This window comes from Channa argus, chromosome 23 (genome assembly GCF_033026475.1).
Source record: "Channa argus isolate prfri chromosome 23, Channa argus male v1.0, whole genome shotgun sequence".
NCBI lineage: Eukaryota > Metazoa > Chordata > Actinopteri > Anabantiformes > Channidae > Channa > Channa argus.
This window is the reverse complement of record NC_090219.1, coordinates 10395242-10414933: the sequence shown is the minus strand read 5'-3', so window position 1 is coordinate 10414933 and position 19692 is coordinate 10395242. Positions and strand designations below refer to the sequence as shown.

Below are 19692 nucleotides of genomic sequence, written 5' to 3'. Positions count from 1 at the left end.
CTGAAGAAATATAAGGAGCTAAAGACGAGCTTAAGTAAAGTCTAGGAGCTAATGAAAGGGTAACAGACTAGATGAAAAAGAGGCCAAGATTTGAAGAAAGAAAAGCTACAAAAAGCCAAGGATGCTAAATTAGAGCTTAAGGAGAGAGACCAGGAGCTTCAAGTGTTTGAATTTGCCCCCCCCCCCAAAAAAGACACTGGAAAGACATTTACTATGATCTGTTCTCTCTACAGAAAGAGCTCCTCTGTAAGCAGATGGGATTGTCCTCCTCTATTACCCATGAAGCTTTTGAAGAAGCTGTATACGAATCTATCGAAAGGGACAACGCCAGGATGGACTCCCTGAGATGGTAAGAGACCAGAGATGGCCGTCAGGTCGATTACTGGGTGCTCATATTTTTGATATAGAGTTTAAAGCTTCAGTACTGTAGTAACAGTACTATGAATAACTGCAATGTCAGTACTCCAAATGCAGTGAGGAGTCATTAACGGGAGTAATTTAACTGGTCATACTTTTTTGGATTATTTACTGTACAGTTTTTTATTGACTTCATTATAACTAGTGAGTAAGCTTGAAAATTATATATGTCACCAGTTCTTCTATGAGCAGGCTTTTTATGGAAAGTGGCGCAAACCCACAAGTAAATCCTCACTGTTACATCATTTTAGCTGATCTGTCGACCCAGTGCAGATGTGTTGATTTTGTGAAGCTCCTTGTTAAGTGACTCATTGGCAGAGGAAAACCTTAGATCTAAAATATTTAACAAGTAGTAAATGAGAGAATGAGAAATCTCAACCAGCTTTAAAAGCCCAGGACAGAGGAAATTGAAAAGGCCTAATGTGGACTGGGCTGTTCCTGGCTTTTGAGGCAGTACCACAAAGGCACGATGGAGCTTTAATCTAGTCTTCAAAACAATGATGAGTCTTGGACCAGCTGCAGATGAGTGTAGACTGGCTGATTCCTGTGTACAGTGTATCGCAGTAATGAAACTAGGATGAAGCAAGAACAGGGATCACTTTCTCCAGAGTCAACAAAAAAAGACGACTCTCAGCAGAAAAAAAGCTGGATTTGACAAGTTTATTTGTCTAATCCAGTCAAACGTCACCCCCCAGGTCCAGTGCATCAGCTACAGTGTCACGGTGAATGTGGGAACAAGCACGGGGCTTTTGCGTATATAAAATACGAATAGTTGTGAACAGTGTGCACTCATCTGCAAAGAAGTTTGCAGGAGTGAAGTTCAGCCATTATAGCACTGAAACAATGGGTCATTTGGTTCCATGAAACTGTTTAAATTCTATTCAATGGTATTTAAGTGTCCACACACCATGTCTGAGCTTTGGATGCTCACTAGTGAGACTATTTGGGATTTTCCGCCGGAAATCAATCACTAACCCCTTTGTCTTGCTGGTGTTCAGCAGCAGGTGTTTTTAATTTATTTATTTATTTTTTTTAATTTTACGTCAGTCAACGAAGATGTGTGACATCTGCTGCTCCTCAGACTTTGGGTTGATGTTGTGGATGGCAGCTGGAGAGCAAAGCTGTGGCTGCTTCTCTCGTTCACACTTTTAACTTTCCTGCCTTATGAGGACACCTGAAGTGGTGTAGTGTGCACACTCTTCAATTTAAATCAAGTTTTCCAAGGGTCTCTTCAGACCAAGCCTCTGCGCTGTCATTGTTCTGCTGCTGCTAACATTGAGGGGAAGAGGACCACGCTGGCATTGAAACGTAAATTACTCCCACGGTAAAAATGAACCGTTGGAAACATTCCATCTGTGCTGTTAAAAGGGTAAAAGCCAAGGCGCTCGCCGCTCAAATTGAATGACTCGTTCATTTATTCAATTCACCAGGAAAGCAGCGACAAAAAGCAACTGCTCATCTCTTTAGATTTCAACCAAGGATGTTTGGGCTGGCGCTGCAGCACTGCCAGGGTGTTAAAGAAGAATAATTTTCTTTTTAGGCTTTTAATACAGCTTTGTGAAGGTTATTTTATTGTGAGGAAAAGTCTTGTTTTTCTCTCTCTCTCTCTCTCTCTCTCTCTCTCTCTCTCTCTCTCTCTCTCTGTTCAGGTTTGAGATGTTGAGCGACGAGCTGGTGCCTCCTGCCGACAGCATTCTGGCTGCTTTGGCAAAACATCTGGAAGCCAAACTCTCCTTTGGTAATACATAAGCTGATGTTGGCAGTATTTATAAATCGACTGTTTGTGATTTTATTTTATTTGGCTTAAACTATTCAGTCAGGACCTTTTCAAGAAAAATTCATATGTGAACCTGAATTTGTCTTGATCCCTTGGTTGAAGAATGTCTTCTTTTTTTTTTAAAACAACCCCAATTCAAAAAAGTTGGGACGATGTGTAAAACATAAATAATGACAGAATGCAATGATTTGTAAATCTCAGCAACCCATACGTTAATCACAATAGAACATAAACAACATATCAGATGTTATAACTGAGACATTTTACAATTTCATGGGAAATATTAAATAGTTTTGAATTTGATGGCAGCAACACATCTCAAAAAAGTTAGAACAGGGCAGTGTTTACCATTGTGTAGCATCCGCTCTTTTAACAACTATAAACTAACAACTAAACATTTGGGAAGTGACACCAGTTGCTGGAGTTTAGGAGAGGAATGTTGTCTGGTGCAGGATTCTACATGCTCAACAATCCTGGGCCTTTGTTGCCAGATTTTTCGTATTACGATGTGAAATGCCAAATCTTTTTTTATTGGTGAAAGGTCTGGACTGGAGGCACAATAAGTTCAGCACCCGGACTCTTCTCCTGCGAAGCCATGCTGTTGTGATGGATGCAGTATGTGGTTTAGCATTGTCTTCAAAAATATGGAAGGCCTTGCCTGAAAGAGATGTCTGGGTGGGAGCATACGTTGTTATCAAACCTCGAGTAGAGAATCATGCCCATTTTTGTGTCACCTGAGGGCTCGAAGATCTCACGCATCCACATTTGACCTTTGGCCTTGTTCCTTGCACACAGAGATTCCTGCTGATTCTCTAATTTGTTTTTGATATATACTGTTGATGGTGGGATCTTCAAAGTCAAAACATTTTTCTGAAATTGTTCCAAAATTATTAGGCACAGTTTTTCACAGATTGGTGAACCTCTGCCCATCTTTACATTCCAGAGGCTCTAACTTTCAGAAATGCTCCTTTTATACCCAGTCATGTTACTGACCTGCTGCCAAGTAACCTAATTAGTTATGCTCCTTCATTTGTTTTTGGTCTGTGGCAATTACTTTTCCATCCTTTTGTTGCCCGGTTCCACCTTTTTTGAGATGCGTTGATGCCATCAAATTCAAAAAGAGCTAATATTTTCCATGAAATAGTAAAATGACATCTGGTATGATGTTTATGTTGTATTGTGAATAAAATATGGGTTTAAAATATCGGCAAATTATTGCATTCTGTATTTACTTAAGTTGTACACATTGTCCTTAGTTTTTTAAATTGGGTTGTATAGTTTAATGTGTTCTTTAAATTTATATTCTATTTTCTCCTGCTTCCCGAGGTTGTGTTTAATGATGTTTTAATAAAAATATTAGGAAATATTGTTGTTAGGGATGCATGATGATTGTTTTAATTATGGATGACGTGTTTGCCCTACAATATCTGCAAAACAGCAACAAAAAAAAAAGTCACAACTTTCTAAACCTCAAGCTGATGTTAAATAACTTAGTGTTTTGCTTTGTTCTTTGTTTAAGTTTGCTTAAAAAAATGACCAATATAGATGATTATCAGAGTGTTCGTTGAAAATGTATTATTCTGATACAAATTGATTAATCCAGTAATTGTGTTTTACACACAGGTGGGGAAACACTGATGGTAATAAAAGTAATTTCATGTACTGGGAATTAATTTTACTCAATCTTATTTCTTGAAATTAGTCGTACTCCAACCAGTTTAATTGTGGAGAAAAAAATCAAGTTAGAAAGTTTTAGATTTAGTGAACACTGGAGATACCTGAAAACAATACCATCAGATAAGATATTGGATTACATGATTTCTCTTTTGTGATCAGATAAGGGCGAGCAAGACATGATCATCTTGAGGAATGACGTTGGACTTCGCCACCCCTCTGGTGAACTGGAGACTAAACACGTCAGCCTGGTGGTGTATGGTGACCCCAACGGATTCTCTGCCATGGCCAAGACTGTAGGATACCCAGCAGCCATTGCTGCTCGCATGGTCCTTGATGGTCAGTGTTATCATAGTCTGAAATAATTCAAATTATTACACAAAAAATACACAAGGAATTAGACAGTATAATACATTAAAGTGCACAAGAACAAGTACCAATTTTCCAGTCTCGCAGGATTTAAGGTGTGGGTCCAGAACATCCTGTCGTTAAGTGTGTTGTCTCCATTTTACTCTGTCATCAGGTAAACTGTCATCAGGACAATTCGAGACTGAGGCTAGAAATATGCGATAGAAGTCTTTATGTCCAGTCTTTGCTAGTCTTCAGGTGTTATCCCCAGCTGGGCAAGTTTTATCAATTGTGCATGTCAAACGATAAACAGCTGAAGTTCAGCCTGATTATACAGTCATGCACCACGGAATCGAGCAACAATTGGGCCAAGTCCATACAGTGCCTGGCCAGCTTTTGTCTGAACTGTTACTTTGTTAGTCTGTGAAGATGATATTAGTATTTCCTGTCAGTCTGTTAGTTAATGCTAGTTTGTCGCTGTGGGAAAACATTAGTACTTTCTGGGAGTGTGTAAAGCTAAGTTTGTCTTCGTCATAGTCTGAAGCTGCGCTAAACCTTCATCCTAAATATGTGTTTTGTCATTGCAGGTGAAATCACTACAAAGGGCCTGGTGGTTCCAATGACAAAAGACATCTATGGGCCGGCACTGGACCGACTAACGAAGGAAGGACTGCACTTCATGTCAAAAAGCACCTTTCAAAAATAGGGAGTAAGGCTGCAAACTTTATCCAAGTGTATCGGATAATCAAAAAAAATCCAAAAATTTTATTATTTTTTTTTTTTCAAAATAAAAGGAGAATGAGGAAATATGTTTGAAAGAATGGGAAAAACCAGGATTTCCTGGTTACATGCTTTAATAGTTATTTTAGTGTTGAAATTAAACTATAAAGATTTAAAATACATGGTTGCTTGTTGTAGGTAAAGAAAGTTTTTCTTTGAGGCTGTGTGAAAGGTCAAACAGGAGGAATTAGACATTGAAAGCATTAAAATGCATAAACATTAACAAAGTAAAACAAAAGTATACACTAAATATGGCAGGAATCTGAGTGTGTATTTCTCAGAGAGTACATGGTAAACTGTTACCCAACATTAAAAACCAGGTCATACTGATCATGCGTTGTCATAACGAATGTGAAAATGTTAACTGCAAAATCCGTGCAATGCTACTGCTGAGTCAGACATGTTTTTGTGCAATCGCATATCTGCAAAGTTTTTATTGGAAGACTTGTTTCGTAAATTATTAGTTGAATAGAAATCAACTAATATTTTAAACATTTTTATGTTTGAATGTTTCCCATCAGGTCAAAAGACACCAGTATTGGCAATGTCAATAACTCTATTACAAATCCAACAAAGTCAGCTCAGTGCTGCACTGAACTTAAAAGTGCCATTGACTTCAACAAGCAAGACATCACCTGAGTTATTTCAGGGAAATCAACCAGAGAGTAAAAATCCAACAGCAAAACCAATAAATAGCATTACATTGCCACCACGTGATTTCACATAACATAATATAGATTCCCACATGATCATGAGTTAAAAATGTAAATTTCATGGTCAGAATTTATTTTTTGTACTTAAATAAATACTATCTGAACTTCGTACAAGTATGATGACACTAAAAACATTAGTTTGTCTTGTAAGCAGTGGATGAAGAAGAGGTAAAAGTAACACTGATACACTGTAGAAATACACGCAGTTTTGCATTCAGAATGCAAAACTAGTCTTTAATTTAATAATTTACAGAACACAAGGATGTATTGTAACACCAAATTACAATATTAGGTTGTTAATATTAATGCATTAATGCCCAGAAACCGTTTGCACGTTGGTGAAGGTGCAGCTAGTTTTAATGTTTTTATGTTGTAGAAGTTCTGAACGTGAATAAGTAGAAAATGGCACAAAAACTTGAAAACTTTCTAGCTTTGTTAGGATGTCCTGGCACTGTGTGAAGCTAACATCAGCTAATGTGGTTCTAAGTTTGTACACTAGTGTGGTGTTAAATTAGTAACAATACTGTAATTGAAATTTAAACAGCTATTTTATGTAACTAAATTTGTAATTATCTCCAGATATTATTAGGTCAAAAGTCAGAATGAACATCACAAACCTGTTGTCCTTGAGTTTTTATTTCATGATTTTAATTTGGTTTTTGAGACATAATCTTTAACAGTGGCTCTTGGCAGCTCAGAGCTCTAAATCATGATTTCCTTTCAGTAAATTGTCTCCAGAGTATTTGTCTGCCACTTGAGAAATATTTTCTTTATTGTTGGTGTGTGTGTGTGTGTGTGTGTGTGTTGTTTTTTCCGGGCGCCAAAGAATTTTAAGAAACAGCAGTGTGCTATTATGTTAGGTTTGCATGTGAATTATTCAGACTCAAGTTTCCATCAGATTTATCAATGAAAAAAAAAATATTGGAAAAATTCTGGGGAAACTGTAAATCACAATCTCATTGTCATTATGAATTAAAATTTCTTGGTTTTTATTTTGCTGCTTTGTGTTTAATTTTCAAGTTGACTTTCATGCAATCCATGATTTAAGAAACTTTGTAAATTTGCAAAGACTTGTTTTGCTCATTTTTGCTTTTGCTTTATAGAAATGTAAGAATGGTTACATAAATAAAAGGTTTGCTGTTTAGTTTTTGTTAAGTTTCTTAAAATTTTCAGCTTTTCTTAAACAGAAAATGGAATTGTTAAATTTGCCAGATTAATCTTCCTATTATTTTATTTACATTTTATTACACTTCTTTTGTTTTGTTTTTTTATTCAATCCTGAGTTCAAAATTTGACCATTTTAAGTTTGGTGGACTTGACGTTTTTGTTTTTTTACACACATCCCAGTCTCCAAATAAGTTTCGAGTTAAATATGTTTAATGCAACTTTTTAAAGCTTTCAGGGCCACAAAGCAAATACTGGTACCAGTACAGGTAAGTGTGAAGGTGCTTTTTAAGTATATTTGTGTGAGCTATCTGGACATAATGTTTTTAATAACTTTCTTAATATTTTTGCAGCTGCAGTCAACTTCAGGATCAAAAACTTCACTGGTGTGTTGTTCGTGTCCGTGTTAACTCCAGAATTCTTCAAGTTTCTTCTGCATTTCTGATGAGGTAATTCTTAAGTCAATTAATTGTTTTTGAACTGAACAATTTAAATCACAAGTTCTCAGAGGCAATGGTGATATGTTGATTTGTCAGCCTATAAACTAAATAAATTAACCCTATAAAAACTAACAGTTCATAAATTAGTTTACCTTAATATCTGCATTACAACACATATATGTAGAGAAAGTATATTGTACTTTTTATGCACTTCTATTTTAACTTAATCCAAAATAAGTACTGAACCACTTGATTTATAGTGTTGTGAATATGACGCTTACGTGTTTGTGACTATTTAACTGAGTTAGGTTTAGGCCACCATCAAGGATTCTGTTTACCAGATCCTGGGCTTTGTATCAGGCAACAGTTAAAACAAATGGTCTGCATTTAAGATTTCGGACTCTGCCGTGACATCGTCTTGGCCTCAGCTCCTCTGAAAGGGGGGGAAAAAGACAATGAGCCAGTGTTTTTAACCAATTTGGAGTCACCCATGCAAACTAGGCCACCAAGCAGGAGATAATTGGTCATGTAATTATGAAAAGTCAAAAATGCAAATGAAGATGTGGATACGATGGCTGGTCAAGACGACGCTTGGACACTTGACCTATTTTCTCATGAAAAGGCACGTTTCTTGGATTGTCTTAGGCCGGATTAACACATGGGGAATCAATTGGAATAACCAGTTCGGTGAAGGGATTAAATCATGACTCTGTAAAGGGAAAAATATAATCCACAGGTCAGACAGGACTCAGTTTTCATCAGCTCATGTCTTTATTTTCTCAGTTTCCGTTTCACTAACACTTCCCCCAATGTCCACCTCACAGGGGCAGCTGCTCCACCTTTTGTCTGACCATCACAACGTCTCACCTTTGACCTCCCTGCCGTTCGTCATCTGTCAGGGTGTTGTTGGAGGAGCTGTAGCTCATTCTGCTGCCGTAAGTCACTTTGCTACTACTACGCTGAAACGCACTTTGTTGGATTTTAAAATATCTTACAGGAAAAAACTAATTAAAGTACAAAGAAGATTCTTGTGAAAGTAATCAGCTGCTGGCTAAATTATTATAAACTCTGATACGGACACTTGCAGTCTTAATGTAATGAAACCTCCTGTAGTGGCACCAGCAAGACAAAATGTTCAACTGTACACAGGCACAAAAAACACAGGTCAGTGGTCATATTTTTACGGTCACATTCCAGTTCCCCACAAGATGAGCACTAGATGGGTTTACCTGTACTCAGAGATGAAAACAGGAAACTGCTCTCATCTCTGAGTACAGGTAAACCCATCATTAAGGTGTAATGCATGTGCAGTGGCCCTAAAATCTGACTAGACTCCCCCAGGTGCCACCTCACTGCCTGAGTGAACAGGTGGTAGGTACCTGCTGTAGAAGTTTAGGCACAGAGGAGGACTCAGGAGAACTAAGTGAATTTGTAACTGGAATTTATATTTTTTATTAATTTAAAATATATAAATGTATGTTAGGAAAATAATTTGTTACGGTCAGAGACTGTTGTTTCTAAAAAATTGTAAGTTGCTTGGTGTAGTTGATTAGGTGCTTCTAAAGGTAAATCAACATGAAACATAACAGTTTCTAATAATTTAATAACTTTTTGTTACATTGGAATCTTTGAGCAGTTGAAACGAGGCAGATGGATGGATTTTTACTGCCCCCCAGCTGTTTATTTGCTTAGGACTACTTTAACTATGGTAAACACATTAAATGGGACACGTCGGCATGTGGGGATCACGTGGGGAGTGGGTGCGTGATAGGCAGCCACTCTATGTAGTATGTCATGAAAAATATGCAATATTATAATACTGGGTGACAGTGGCTCAGTGAGTAGTTTTTAGAATGACATACAGTCAGATACTAGCACATTATCAAAACCATGCTATAGTATGGAATATTTTTTTATGCTATACTAAGGGCAATTTTCTAATGGCATAGTACACACTATACAATACTGTGACATACTGCACTGTGTCAAATTATGAATGCCTGACTATATTGTTTACCACAAACTATACTTTGGCATATTTTTTAGGACATACTATATTAGAACGTTTTTCTCTGTCTTGTATTTTATTTTATACATACTAAACTTAGGAACATTTTTGTTTTTTTACATTTTTTATACTACATTAATGCAGATTTGTTTTAAGACAGTTTATATTAGGTAAAAATGTTTTTACCACCGCTGAGTTTTTTTGACATTATTTTGAGATTGAACACAATCTTTCGTGACATAAGACTATAGCACATTATTAATGCACTACATACTATTGCATAATTTTCTAAACTTAATATACTAGGACACAATAAATTCAGGCACATTTTCACAACGTGTCAACAGGAACAAAACAACAGGGGCTTTCTCTTGGTTCTTTCACTTATTTAATCCCCTAGCTAATAATCCAGCAGTGTTTCATGTCCAGCTAAAAACCATACAAACAGGTATGTGGCACATTTAGTATGTTACAAAATCCAGAATATAAAAGCATTAATGTTTTCCGCTAAACAATTAGATCGTAACATTTGAATGCACTAAAAATGGTATAATATAAAAATCTAAAAGTATAAATAGAAATTTGGTCCATCAAGGTGATTACTGTAATATTATTTACATTAGATTATTTTTATTATACCGAGCCCTAATTTTTTTTTTACGCAATTGCAAGCTCCTGCTATGGCATTTTCAAAGAGGAGTTCAGTGCAGGAACTCTTTAAGAAAAGATAACAAAACATCACTTGATGTAAAAAGTCCCCCCTCCCCAATTTGGCTCAGTGCCAATAAATACAAAGGTTAGGAAAAGTTAGTGAAGTCAAATGTCTCAGGGCAGTACAGCGTTAAAACAGTTACTCTACAGCTTGTATCATGTTAGAAGTACAGGATGAGAAATACAAAAAGGCACGCAAAACTGTAGGGTATCCAGATCCAGCAAAGTAAAAAGTCGGTCAGTAGACATGAGTCTCAAGTTACAACACACTGAGTCCAAAATGACTATTTGTATTTAGTTGTAGTGAGTCTGGGGTCAGGACAAGATCTATTGGTGGTTGAAAAAGGAGAAGAGACAAAATGTTGATGTACGTTTGTAAAAGTGTTTTTTTTTTTGTTTTGTTTTGTTTTTTTTACACCAGTGATTCGAGGCTCTCGGCAGTGCTGGCAGTTCCCACCACGATGGTCCCATTGTCGTAGGACTGGAGGGTTTTCTTGTCTTCTTGCATCCCGATGAGACAGAGCATGGCCTTGTACAGAAACTGGTACTGTTCCTGGAACACATTTTTTTTTTTAGAGGTGATTCAATGCCTTGGTTTAAGGTTTGCAAATGAATTATTTTTAGATAGAATCAGTTTTTAATTTCCTTATCACACATGTCATGCTGCAGTGATTACTTGCATATCTTACATATTGAAAAAAAAATTCCATGTAATGCTCTATCTAGTAAGACAGTGTTCTTTTATGGTCGGTAATTCTAGCATAATTTTCTAGGAAGTTATAAAGCAATAGAAAGGTCCTTGAAAGAAAAAGTACCTTTCAGGTATTAAGCTGCTTGTGTACTAGCTGCAGAATTCAACCTGTGTTTCATTGTTAGCAATTTAAACAAAACAATAGTCAGGCGCAAGGATAAAGACATTTTTCCTGCTTCCGGCCAGTAATATTTTACAGTACACGTCTAATAGTATAAAATGGCCCCTTTTTTGCAACTTTCTAACACTGGAATCATTGTACTGCGAGATGGACAAAAAGCCTTACGATGTCGCTGAACACTCCTGGTCTCATAAGGTTTGTCAGTTTGGCCACTTGGAAGACGTTGACTGAACCTTCGGCCTCAAGCTGGCGAGTCAGAGACAATAAAGCACAGAATGTTCCTGCGGTGACTCCGCCCACACTGTGGAAGGAAAATAAGTCTTGAACAAGAATCCAGTTAGAAGATTCTCATTAATCTGTCATTAATCTGTAAGGTCTTACTCATCGTGGAGCACCGTGGGGCCATCCTTGGCCGCGGTTTCCTCTTTCACAAGGTTGAGGAGCTCGAACATGTTGCTGATGGGACTGTCTGGATTGAGCCAGCGGGGAGCGCGATAGTGTTTCACCTCCAGCACGTAGTCGTCCTGTCGGGATAAGGAGGAGAGAGAGCTGAGGTCAGTGAGAGTTTTCAAAATTATGTGCACTTTTTTTTTTTTAAACCATTAAGTTTGATATTGGTTTGATTTTCCTGATTTCAGGAAGAATGAAACATTTCACAGGCTTCACTAACCTGTGTAGCTTCCAGTACATACTCCTGGATGGCCAGCATGTCCTCGTTGGACAGACAGACGTGATTCTCACTCCTCCGAGTGACGGTGAACGTCTCATACCTAACTGGCTGCTCTTTGCGGGGCCAGAAGACGCTTAGCTCCTCCTCATCCTCCACCTAACAACAGATGCACCACAGGTAGAACAGCAGTCACGGTCACAATACCATTCATTCAAAGCTGGATTGGCAAATGGGCCCCTGTTAGCTCATAGTTTAAAAAAAAAATCCTCTGTCTTTGGATCTGGTGGACGAACATTTAAAATATAAAGTTTTACTTTATTTTGCTTTTTTGTTACAAATAGTTATCTCCCAGAAAGTGACTACTTAATATTCACTTGATTTTTTTTCAGTGAATTATAGTTTCGAGTTATCCACTGAAACCCAAAAGATAATATTGGATTTGCTGTTGTCAAAACTCCAAAAAAGATGGGCACTGAGGGAGATAAGTAGTTGTGTTAAAGCGGCAGTTTCTAAAACACTTGTCAAACATGCAGTAATAACAGCTCTGCATGCGCTAATTACGCGTAATCGTGGGAGTTTGTCTAATGTCCAGTTGCACGTGCTAAAACAAAGCTGTCTCTAAGCTATCAGTTTAGCCTGACTGGTCACATAACTGACCAAGTCTACAGCAGGCTGGTGGCTCAAATCCCATTGTTTGTGTGCTCAATGATAAAGCTTCTAATCTATTTTATTCCACTAGTGGCCCCCCACAGAACCACATCAGATGGACAAGACAGGATCAGTGACTGATTTCTGTAATATTTTAATCCTCACCCAGTGATTCATATCAGGCATCATAGTTTTTAAGTCTGTGCTGATGTAATCATGCATTAGGCCTAATTCTTTTTCACTGAGTTATCAGTACCACGGGTCCATTATGTTGAGACTATTAAAAAATGTTGTTATGACTAAACAATTAACTATGGGCAGTCTAGTATTTATCCCGATTAAAATTTTGATTGACAGCCCTAGTGTTAAGACATGCTGTTACTTAATATATTCTCTCAGTTAAAGCTAAACTCTGACCTGGAGGTCAAAATAGAGCGAATACTCAAATACGGGAGCTGTAGAACGACCAGGGCTTAAAACATCTGAGTGTGATGAGCCCAACTTAATAAAATCTTAGCTGTATAATACGGTTTCTCCGTATTATACAGCTAAGATTTTATTATTTGCACACAGACATGAAAAGTTCCTCACCCCTCCTGACAGCGACACAATAACCTGGGCGTTGTGGTCCCACACCATCCTCCAGAAGTCCTTTGTGGTGTCCAGCAAAGGGTTCTGGGTAATGATGAACTCGTTTCTCTGCCTGTAACCCTGCAGGAAAAAAATAAAAATGTCATCATAGTGCGTTATTGAACGTTTGTTTGCATAATATTTGAAACTTAATTACTGCTGGGGGTGCATGTCCCCTCCTTATCCATTAATGCACATTCTGCTCCCTATTTAATACATTAATATACTACAATGGCCACCTACTGACCATAGGAGGAAATTGGGGCATCCGGTGTAAAAACTAAAAATCCTGCAGTGCTTACTGTAAGTGCCGAACGACTAGGGGTTAACTTGGGGCTCGTCTTATTCTTGTTTGCTGTGCACACAGCCGAATATTCATCTTTTCATTCTCGCAGCAGGCGACACAGCCTGTATCTCTGCATGGTTTTTTTAACCTTTGTCCCCATGATCAAAGGTGAAATTAGTTTGTATAAGCTAATTGTCCTAAATAGCTCCATTGGCTCTTTCATAGTTTATTAAACTGATTTTGTATTCATTATGCATAAGATGAGATTGACATAATAAATGTGTCTCTCTCTTTCGTTCGCCACAGCCTTTATTTTAATCTGATGGCATTCAGACCAGACTTTTCATGCTGGAAGCGACAAAGAAGTGTTAATGTTTGTGACCTTGCCTTATCGCTGTTACATTTACATAAAAGTGACCAGAGTGCTCATTCAGACCGTGAGACCAACATTTAAATTACCATCATCAGATTAATGGAACGAGGTGTGTGTCTGAAAGGAACTTTGTGTTAAAGGAACAGTACAGCTTTTCAGGAAATCCTTTTGTGAGCTGTCTTAAGGCCAATTCATGGTTTCAGTTTGCCTTCCCATAGCTAAGCACTTGCACAGGTTTCTATTCATGCTGCATTACTACAGTATTTAACTGAACAATATGAAAAGGAAGAAAATAAAGCTGCATATTTAACAGCTTCAACATCAGTAGCAGCTAATGCATCTTACGCTTCCAAGGAAATATTCTGTCAGCATTTGGCTGATCTTGTAACTAAGAGAATTTTTACTGTGTATATTTTTTAAGTTGATTGTCAACACTGAGCGGCACAGCTGGGATTTACAAATTCTCAATTTCAGGACTCAGCGCTGCTGTACTTGCAGAAGCTTGTGGCCACACACAATATTATAAAAACAGCAAAAAACCATCTTGGACTTTTAGAAAATAAACCTTATTAGAATGAGTTTGTTCTTACTGTGATGTAGGACGCATTAATGTAGTCTGATGTTTCTCCCGCCAACGTAGACAGACACACTCGTGATCTCTCAACTGCAAACATGAGAAACAAATAAATACAGAGTTCTGCTGGATTTTCCTGATTTCAGGAAGCATGAAAGGTTTCACAGTCACCTGGTATCACAGAGGAGTTTCTGTTTTTGCTGCGGTTGCAGTCCTGCAGAGCTGTAGAGTAGTCGCTCTGCTTCACCCCAGTGTGACAAACCAGCTGTGGGAAACACCAAACATCTGTCAGCAACTAAAGAATTGTCACTGATATTAACACAGAACTAAAGTACATTGTAACATTTGTAAATTAAGATATGCACGTTCATTTTTGGAGTGTTTTTGAGAAAAATTCCATGCCAGTAACAACAAACCTAACGATTTTAAAAAAACATATTCTTAAAATGTATAACAGTAAGACGTGAGGTTTGTCAGGGTGTAAGTTTTACAATATGTTTGATTAGCGGGCTCACCTTGAACTCTTTTTCCAGGCGCGTCCTCCCAGCAGGTCCTGCGGTCAGCAGCTCGTCCACATACCTGTTCAGGTAAGCTGCCACCACCTCCGTCTCTCCAGACAGGATGGCTTCCACCAAAGCATCATGAATAAAAACATACTGTTCCTGCAGAGAAGAGAGAAGGTACACAATGTTATCCTGAGAGCACCACGTTTCAGCTTCTCCTCTGCTTTCCCTTATCCATGCAGCTGTATGTCCAGTTATGCCAGACATATCTGAGGTTAGTGTTTGAGAAAGTCTAGTTTTCATGTTCACGTATTTGTACAGCGTGAGTGACAGTTTCTGGCTACTGCTTCTACAGCGCAATAAGAACAGGAGAGAAATGAAAACCAAGACATTTGGGTCTAAAGCTTGGCTTGTACGGCGCCTGGTGCACGTGGCAACTGCTGTCACAGAGCACACATTGGTGTCCTCACAGCTGGCCGCACACCTCCCTCGACTTGTAAGTTGTTGCCAAGGTGCGAGGCTGGAAACGCAGGAAATTAGTGAGCTGGAGGAAAACGTATGTAAATCTTCTGCACTTATATAGCGATTTTCTACATATTAGCACTTTACACTGCTTCTCATTCAGCCACCCACCCACCCACACCGATGGGGGAGCTGCTATGCAGCTGGCCAACGCTCACCAGGAGCAACTAAGTTGGGGTTCAGTGTCTTGCTCAAGGACACTTGGACATGTGAATTGGTGAGTGCTCTACCTTCCTGGGCCACAGCTGCCCCCATTCTGTGTGTTATTACAGACACTGCAAGCAGTTTGCAGCACCATCTTGTCTGTGTTTAAAGAAATAAGATGCATTTTGGTAAATTACAGGCAAAAAACTTGCATTCACGACTTCATTTTCCTCAGTGTCTTGTAAAAATGAGAGTATTTCACCATATCATGTTTCTTCTTAAACCAACGAGTGTTAGGTTACTTTTTAAAAATATACTTTGGTTTATGTGAAATAAGATTTCTTTTGATATTAAGTTATTGATGAGAGGGTATTTGACATGTTGTTGAAACAGATTAGGTGCCATAACCTGTAATTGTTGATATATGGAATAAAAGTTGATTCCATAATATCAAAACAGATCAATAAGTCTACAGCTGTGATGCTGAAGTTTAGCATCATCACTACATCACCATCTTTAGAATAATGTGTTAGCATGTTATCATTTGCTAACTGGCCCTCAAACTACAGCTTAGTGTGATGGGAACATGCTTGTTTTTGCTGTGTGACCTCTGACCTCGGTCTGCACCAGGTAGTTCCTCTGTGTGCGGATGTGCTTGAGAAAGCCTGTGATGTTGACGGTGCCTTCGTCGCTCATTTGCTTGAGCATGCTGTCCAGAACGATGTAGGTGCCCGTCCGGCCAACGCCCGCACTGCACCGCGACAAGGAAGACGAAAATGAAAATCAGATTTCAGTTGTATTTGAGTTTACTATTAGACAGCATTTCCCACAGAACTCCAACAAAACATATAAATGCTGGGAAACCTACAAGGGGACACGAGGCTGCTTGGACATCACAGAACACTACAGTGAATTTGCTTATATTAAATACTCATATTATACAAAAATACTCAGTATATATACTGAGTTCCATTAGAATAATACGTTTAATCAATGACAGATTTTTCCCATAGGAGTCAACGTGTGATATTTTGTGCGTGTTGCCATATGTATGTGTATAATAATGATGCAGCTGATGTCATCCATTTTTCTCAGATCATACCTGCAGTGCACCACCACCGGGCCCATGTCGTCTGTCCTGGCTCTTGATGACTTGCGGACAAAACTGAGCAGCGGCAGAGCGAACTCTGGGACGCCCATGTCGGGCCACTGCGTGTAATGGTACTGTGTCACGGTCCGCCCGTTGCTCCGTCCCCTCTGGGAGCCCTGCAGGTAGACGAGGCCGAACCGAAAGTCATCCGTAAACATAACGGGGGCTGGTGCACGATTGTTTTCAAACTGTCCAATTCTGGACAAAACAAGGTGTTTGCGAATTTTGACGATTCTATTTAATGACATCACTTTGACAGACTGGGTGAGTCATCTGACCTTTTTGACTTGGGTGTTCCTGACGGTGAAGGTCCTCTGGGTGTAGTAGGCCAGCTCCCTGCTGCTTTTCACTGTCACCAAGAAGCTGCCGTACTCCTCCTGCACTTCCATCGGCCAGTACTGATCACACTTCCTCTGAAAGGACGACACAGTCTTTTTAGTCTTTCTATATCGTAGCAGGTACACAGTGAACAAACTCCAATGTGAAATCGGCCTGAGTTACGTGTTTAACATGAATAAAGTGCTTTAAGTATGTAGCCAGTAAAGTGTTGCTTGAAATCTGATGCATTTAATTTGTTAAGCACAGAAAACTTCAGGAACTAAATGTGATTAAATTTGAGGTCTGGCCACTCACTCTTCCTTTCTCCACCAAGTTAGTGATCATGATGACAACGCCCACATTTTGCTCCCAGATCATCCTCCAGAAGTCCTCAGTGCTGGACCTCAATGGACCCTGAGCAGCGATGTAGGACCTGGTTTTCTTGAAACCCTGCAGAAACATAACAGCTACGAGCTTGGCAAAGAAAAAGGCAGCAGATGCCGAAAACCTGACTTTTTGGTCGTTTCCAAAGCTACGGTTCATTTGGTCCGAGCCAGTGGACCAGCCTGTATGTGGACCTGCTAATGGATCACGGCACTAAGCACAGGAAGAAGAATCGTTGTGGTCGTTCGAGGTGTCCTATAAGTGAAAACTGCTCAACATGGATCAACTGCACAGATGTTGAGTAAAAATCCTCTGTTCTGAACCGGATCCAGTTTGGATCACTACACTCCGGGGTGTGTGGGACCGTGCTAAGACCCCACCAAGTGAAGGTTTCTAGTGCCCTTGTTTTGGTCCACACCCACATGTTACTGCTCTGTTCAGAACTGTGCAAATGAAGCAGCAGGATGGAAAAAGGAACCAGTTCTATTAAATAAGACTAAGTAAAATAGATGTCAGATGTTTTATTACCCTGAGCTGGTTTTGGTTTTTTTTTTTTTTTTTGGGGGGGGGGGGGGGGGGGATTTGGCTTGTTATCAAAATCATCTAATAAAGCTTTTAACTTTCACATGGAAATAAAATGCTTTATGATTTTAGCTACACGCAAATCAAATCCACACCAATTTAAAATGCGTTCTTCATGTATTTGTACATTACTTGGCTGCTTTGACATTTTTCCACTACATTTCTAATCCAAGTTGTGTTACACATTAACTGACACACTACAGTACTACACATTTTCATTTGTGAATAAATGCGGTTTGATACACATTTCCTGCATTAAAACTGTTATTAAAGTAGGGCTGCAAACCCGAGAGCTCCGTGCTCTTGAAAATCTAAAGGTTGTGGGCTGTAAAGAATTATTTCAAAATAAAAGACCGGAAGAATGATGATGCTTTTACCTCAAAAGTTAGGCGCAGGCCAAAATCTAACGAGTCCATTTAGTTTAGTTAAAAGCGTCTCAGGTGAGGGCTGCATACAATCAGTCCCTGCAACCATTCATCAACCTTCACACGAGACGCAGACAAAGGTGCGAGCTGGAGAGATGCTCAAAGCACTTTTACCAACTTTGTAACCTGTATGTCGGCTCTTCACTGGGGGGGTTTTGTGGCAGCTCTGCCTTTCACACGACGACGAGATGCTGGAAATGAGGAATTTTAACAACAGCATCCTCATGAGGGTTAGAACTAAGCGGGGTGGGGGGGGGGGGGGGGGGGGGCAGTTTGGTTTAGGGAAATGAGAGAGGATATATAAAAATTAAAACGTGTGCTGAAACGAGCGTTTGTGTGTAACGTAGAAATAAAACAGCTCCTTACATCCACGTAGTTTGCGTTGATGTAATCGCTCATCTTTCCATCTTTGTGAGCCTGTGGAGAAAGTCTGACGCGGCTGTGGTCATCTGAGGATTAAACACACACACACACACACACTGATAACTTCTGATAAATGTGCCATTATCCTGTATTTGTCCCTACTGACAACGAATCCTACAAAGGACTAAAATCAGACTCAGTTTGCTCTTTTCCCCTCTTTATAACACTTTATATGAAGTGACTGGATACAAACATCAGTACATACACAGCTGTGTATATGTGAACTTCGTGCTCTAATGTGACACTGGGGTCTTGGCTGCAGTGGCTCCACGCACAGCAGCACAAGAAAAATTCATGTGAAACACAAGAACAAATCTTCTTCAGCTTTGACTGTCCCTGTGTGAGCGCTTTGATTGGAATGTATCATAATGAACGGAGTGATTGGCAGCTCCGAATCAGCGCAAAGCACAGCGTGGTTGTGTCTGATCAGCTTCTGATGAGACAGTGTCGTGCAGTGAGAACGTATTCGTGCGGTGTTACTCACAGGCCAGGATGTTGCTATATCTGTTTTTAGTCTTGTTGTCAGGATGGTTGGAGCCGTCAGTGGTCATCCCCATGTCCACTGTGCACGCTTGCACCTCCTGCACACACACACAAAGACAAGAGGTTTGAAAATGAGTTCAAACCCAACTGTACTGCTGTAGTTTCAGGTTACACAATGTTCATCTTGTTTAGCTTAAAAATGAAAATGTTCTTGTATTAGTTTAGACGTGGACGTTGACGCAATTGGCTTTGGACCCGCACTACACAGCTGGGGTTAGGGGTTCAGTGCCCAGACACGTATAGCTGGGACCGGGGATCAAACCAGTGACTCTTGTCCGTGGACGACTGCCTTACCAACATAACCTTACTGAGCTACAGACCTGGATGTTGTCATCGTTTTATGAAATAGGGTTGAAAACTAAATGACAATTATCGTCCTATGATTAAGTAAAAAGACAAACCTTCCAAACACAATGAAAAGTGTTCAGAGACAGTATCTGGCAAATATTTCTACTTTTACATGGGTACTAACGTTTGTGTACCGCTTCCGTTTGCCTCATTCGTACCATTATTTAGTACAAATATCAGTAAAAATGCAAGTGTTTCTCAGCGTAAAGTCTGTTTTGGCTCCTCCTGTTGTGATATATTCATAACTTGTTCCACATGCTTTGTA

At 39.3% G+C, this 19692-nt stretch overlaps 2 protein-coding genes across 8 annotated transcripts in view; one reads left to right on the top strand and one right to left on the bottom strand.

Moving 5' to 3' along the window:
* Window positions 1–17934, top strand: part of aass (aminoadipate-semialdehyde synthase) — a 36099-nt gene extending 18165 nt beyond the window's left edge. For 3 of the 5 annotated variants that reach the window (XM_067492783.1, XM_067492785.1, XM_067492784.1), the window contains exons 21-24: window positions 234–349; window positions 2067–2155; window positions 4031–4207; window positions 4804–6853. In XM_067492783.1, the coding sequence (XP_067348884.1) occupies window positions 234–349; window positions 2067–2155; window positions 4031–4207; window positions 4804–4922 (501 nt within the window). In that variant the 3' untranslated portion in view covers window positions 4923–6853. Of the gene's footprint in view, window positions 1–233; window positions 350–2066; window positions 2156–4030; window positions 4208–4803; window positions 6854–7104; window positions 7143–7226; window positions 7323–8137; window positions 8249–10453; window positions 10611–11278; window positions 11459–11542; window positions 11752–14618; window positions 14766–16349 lie in introns of those variants that run through there. The other 2 variants (XR_010912188.1, XR_010912187.1) reach the window with 2 other exon arrangements.
* Window positions 9687–19692, bottom strand: part of LOC137108352 (receptor-type tyrosine-protein phosphatase zeta-like) — a 73717-nt gene continuing 63711 nt past the window's right edge. For all 3 annotated transcript variants that reach the window (XM_067492779.1, XM_067492780.1, XM_067492781.1), the window contains 14 exons: window positions 19021–19117; window positions 18480–18562; window positions 17038–17172; window positions 16683–16817; window positions 16357–16520; window positions 15870–16005; window positions 14601–14747; window positions 14257–14350; window positions 14102–14175; window positions 12814–12933; window positions 11575–11730; window positions 11286–11428; window positions 11070–11205; window positions 9687–10585 (listed from right to left, as the gene is read on the bottom strand). In XM_067492779.1, the coding sequence (XP_067348880.1) occupies window positions 10445–10585; window positions 11070–11205; window positions 11286–11428; window positions 11575–11730; window positions 12814–12933; window positions 14102–14175; window positions 14257–14350; window positions 14601–14747; window positions 15870–16005; window positions 16357–16520; window positions 16683–16817; window positions 17038–17172; window positions 18480–18562; window positions 19021–19117 (1761 nt within the window). In that variant the 3' untranslated portion in view covers window positions 9687–10444. The remainder of the gene's footprint in view (window positions 10586–11069; window positions 11206–11285; window positions 11429–11574; window positions 11731–12813; window positions 12934–14101; window positions 14176–14256; window positions 14351–14600; window positions 14748–15869; window positions 16006–16356; window positions 16521–16682; window positions 16818–17037; window positions 17173–18479; window positions 18563–19020; window positions 19118–19692) is intronic.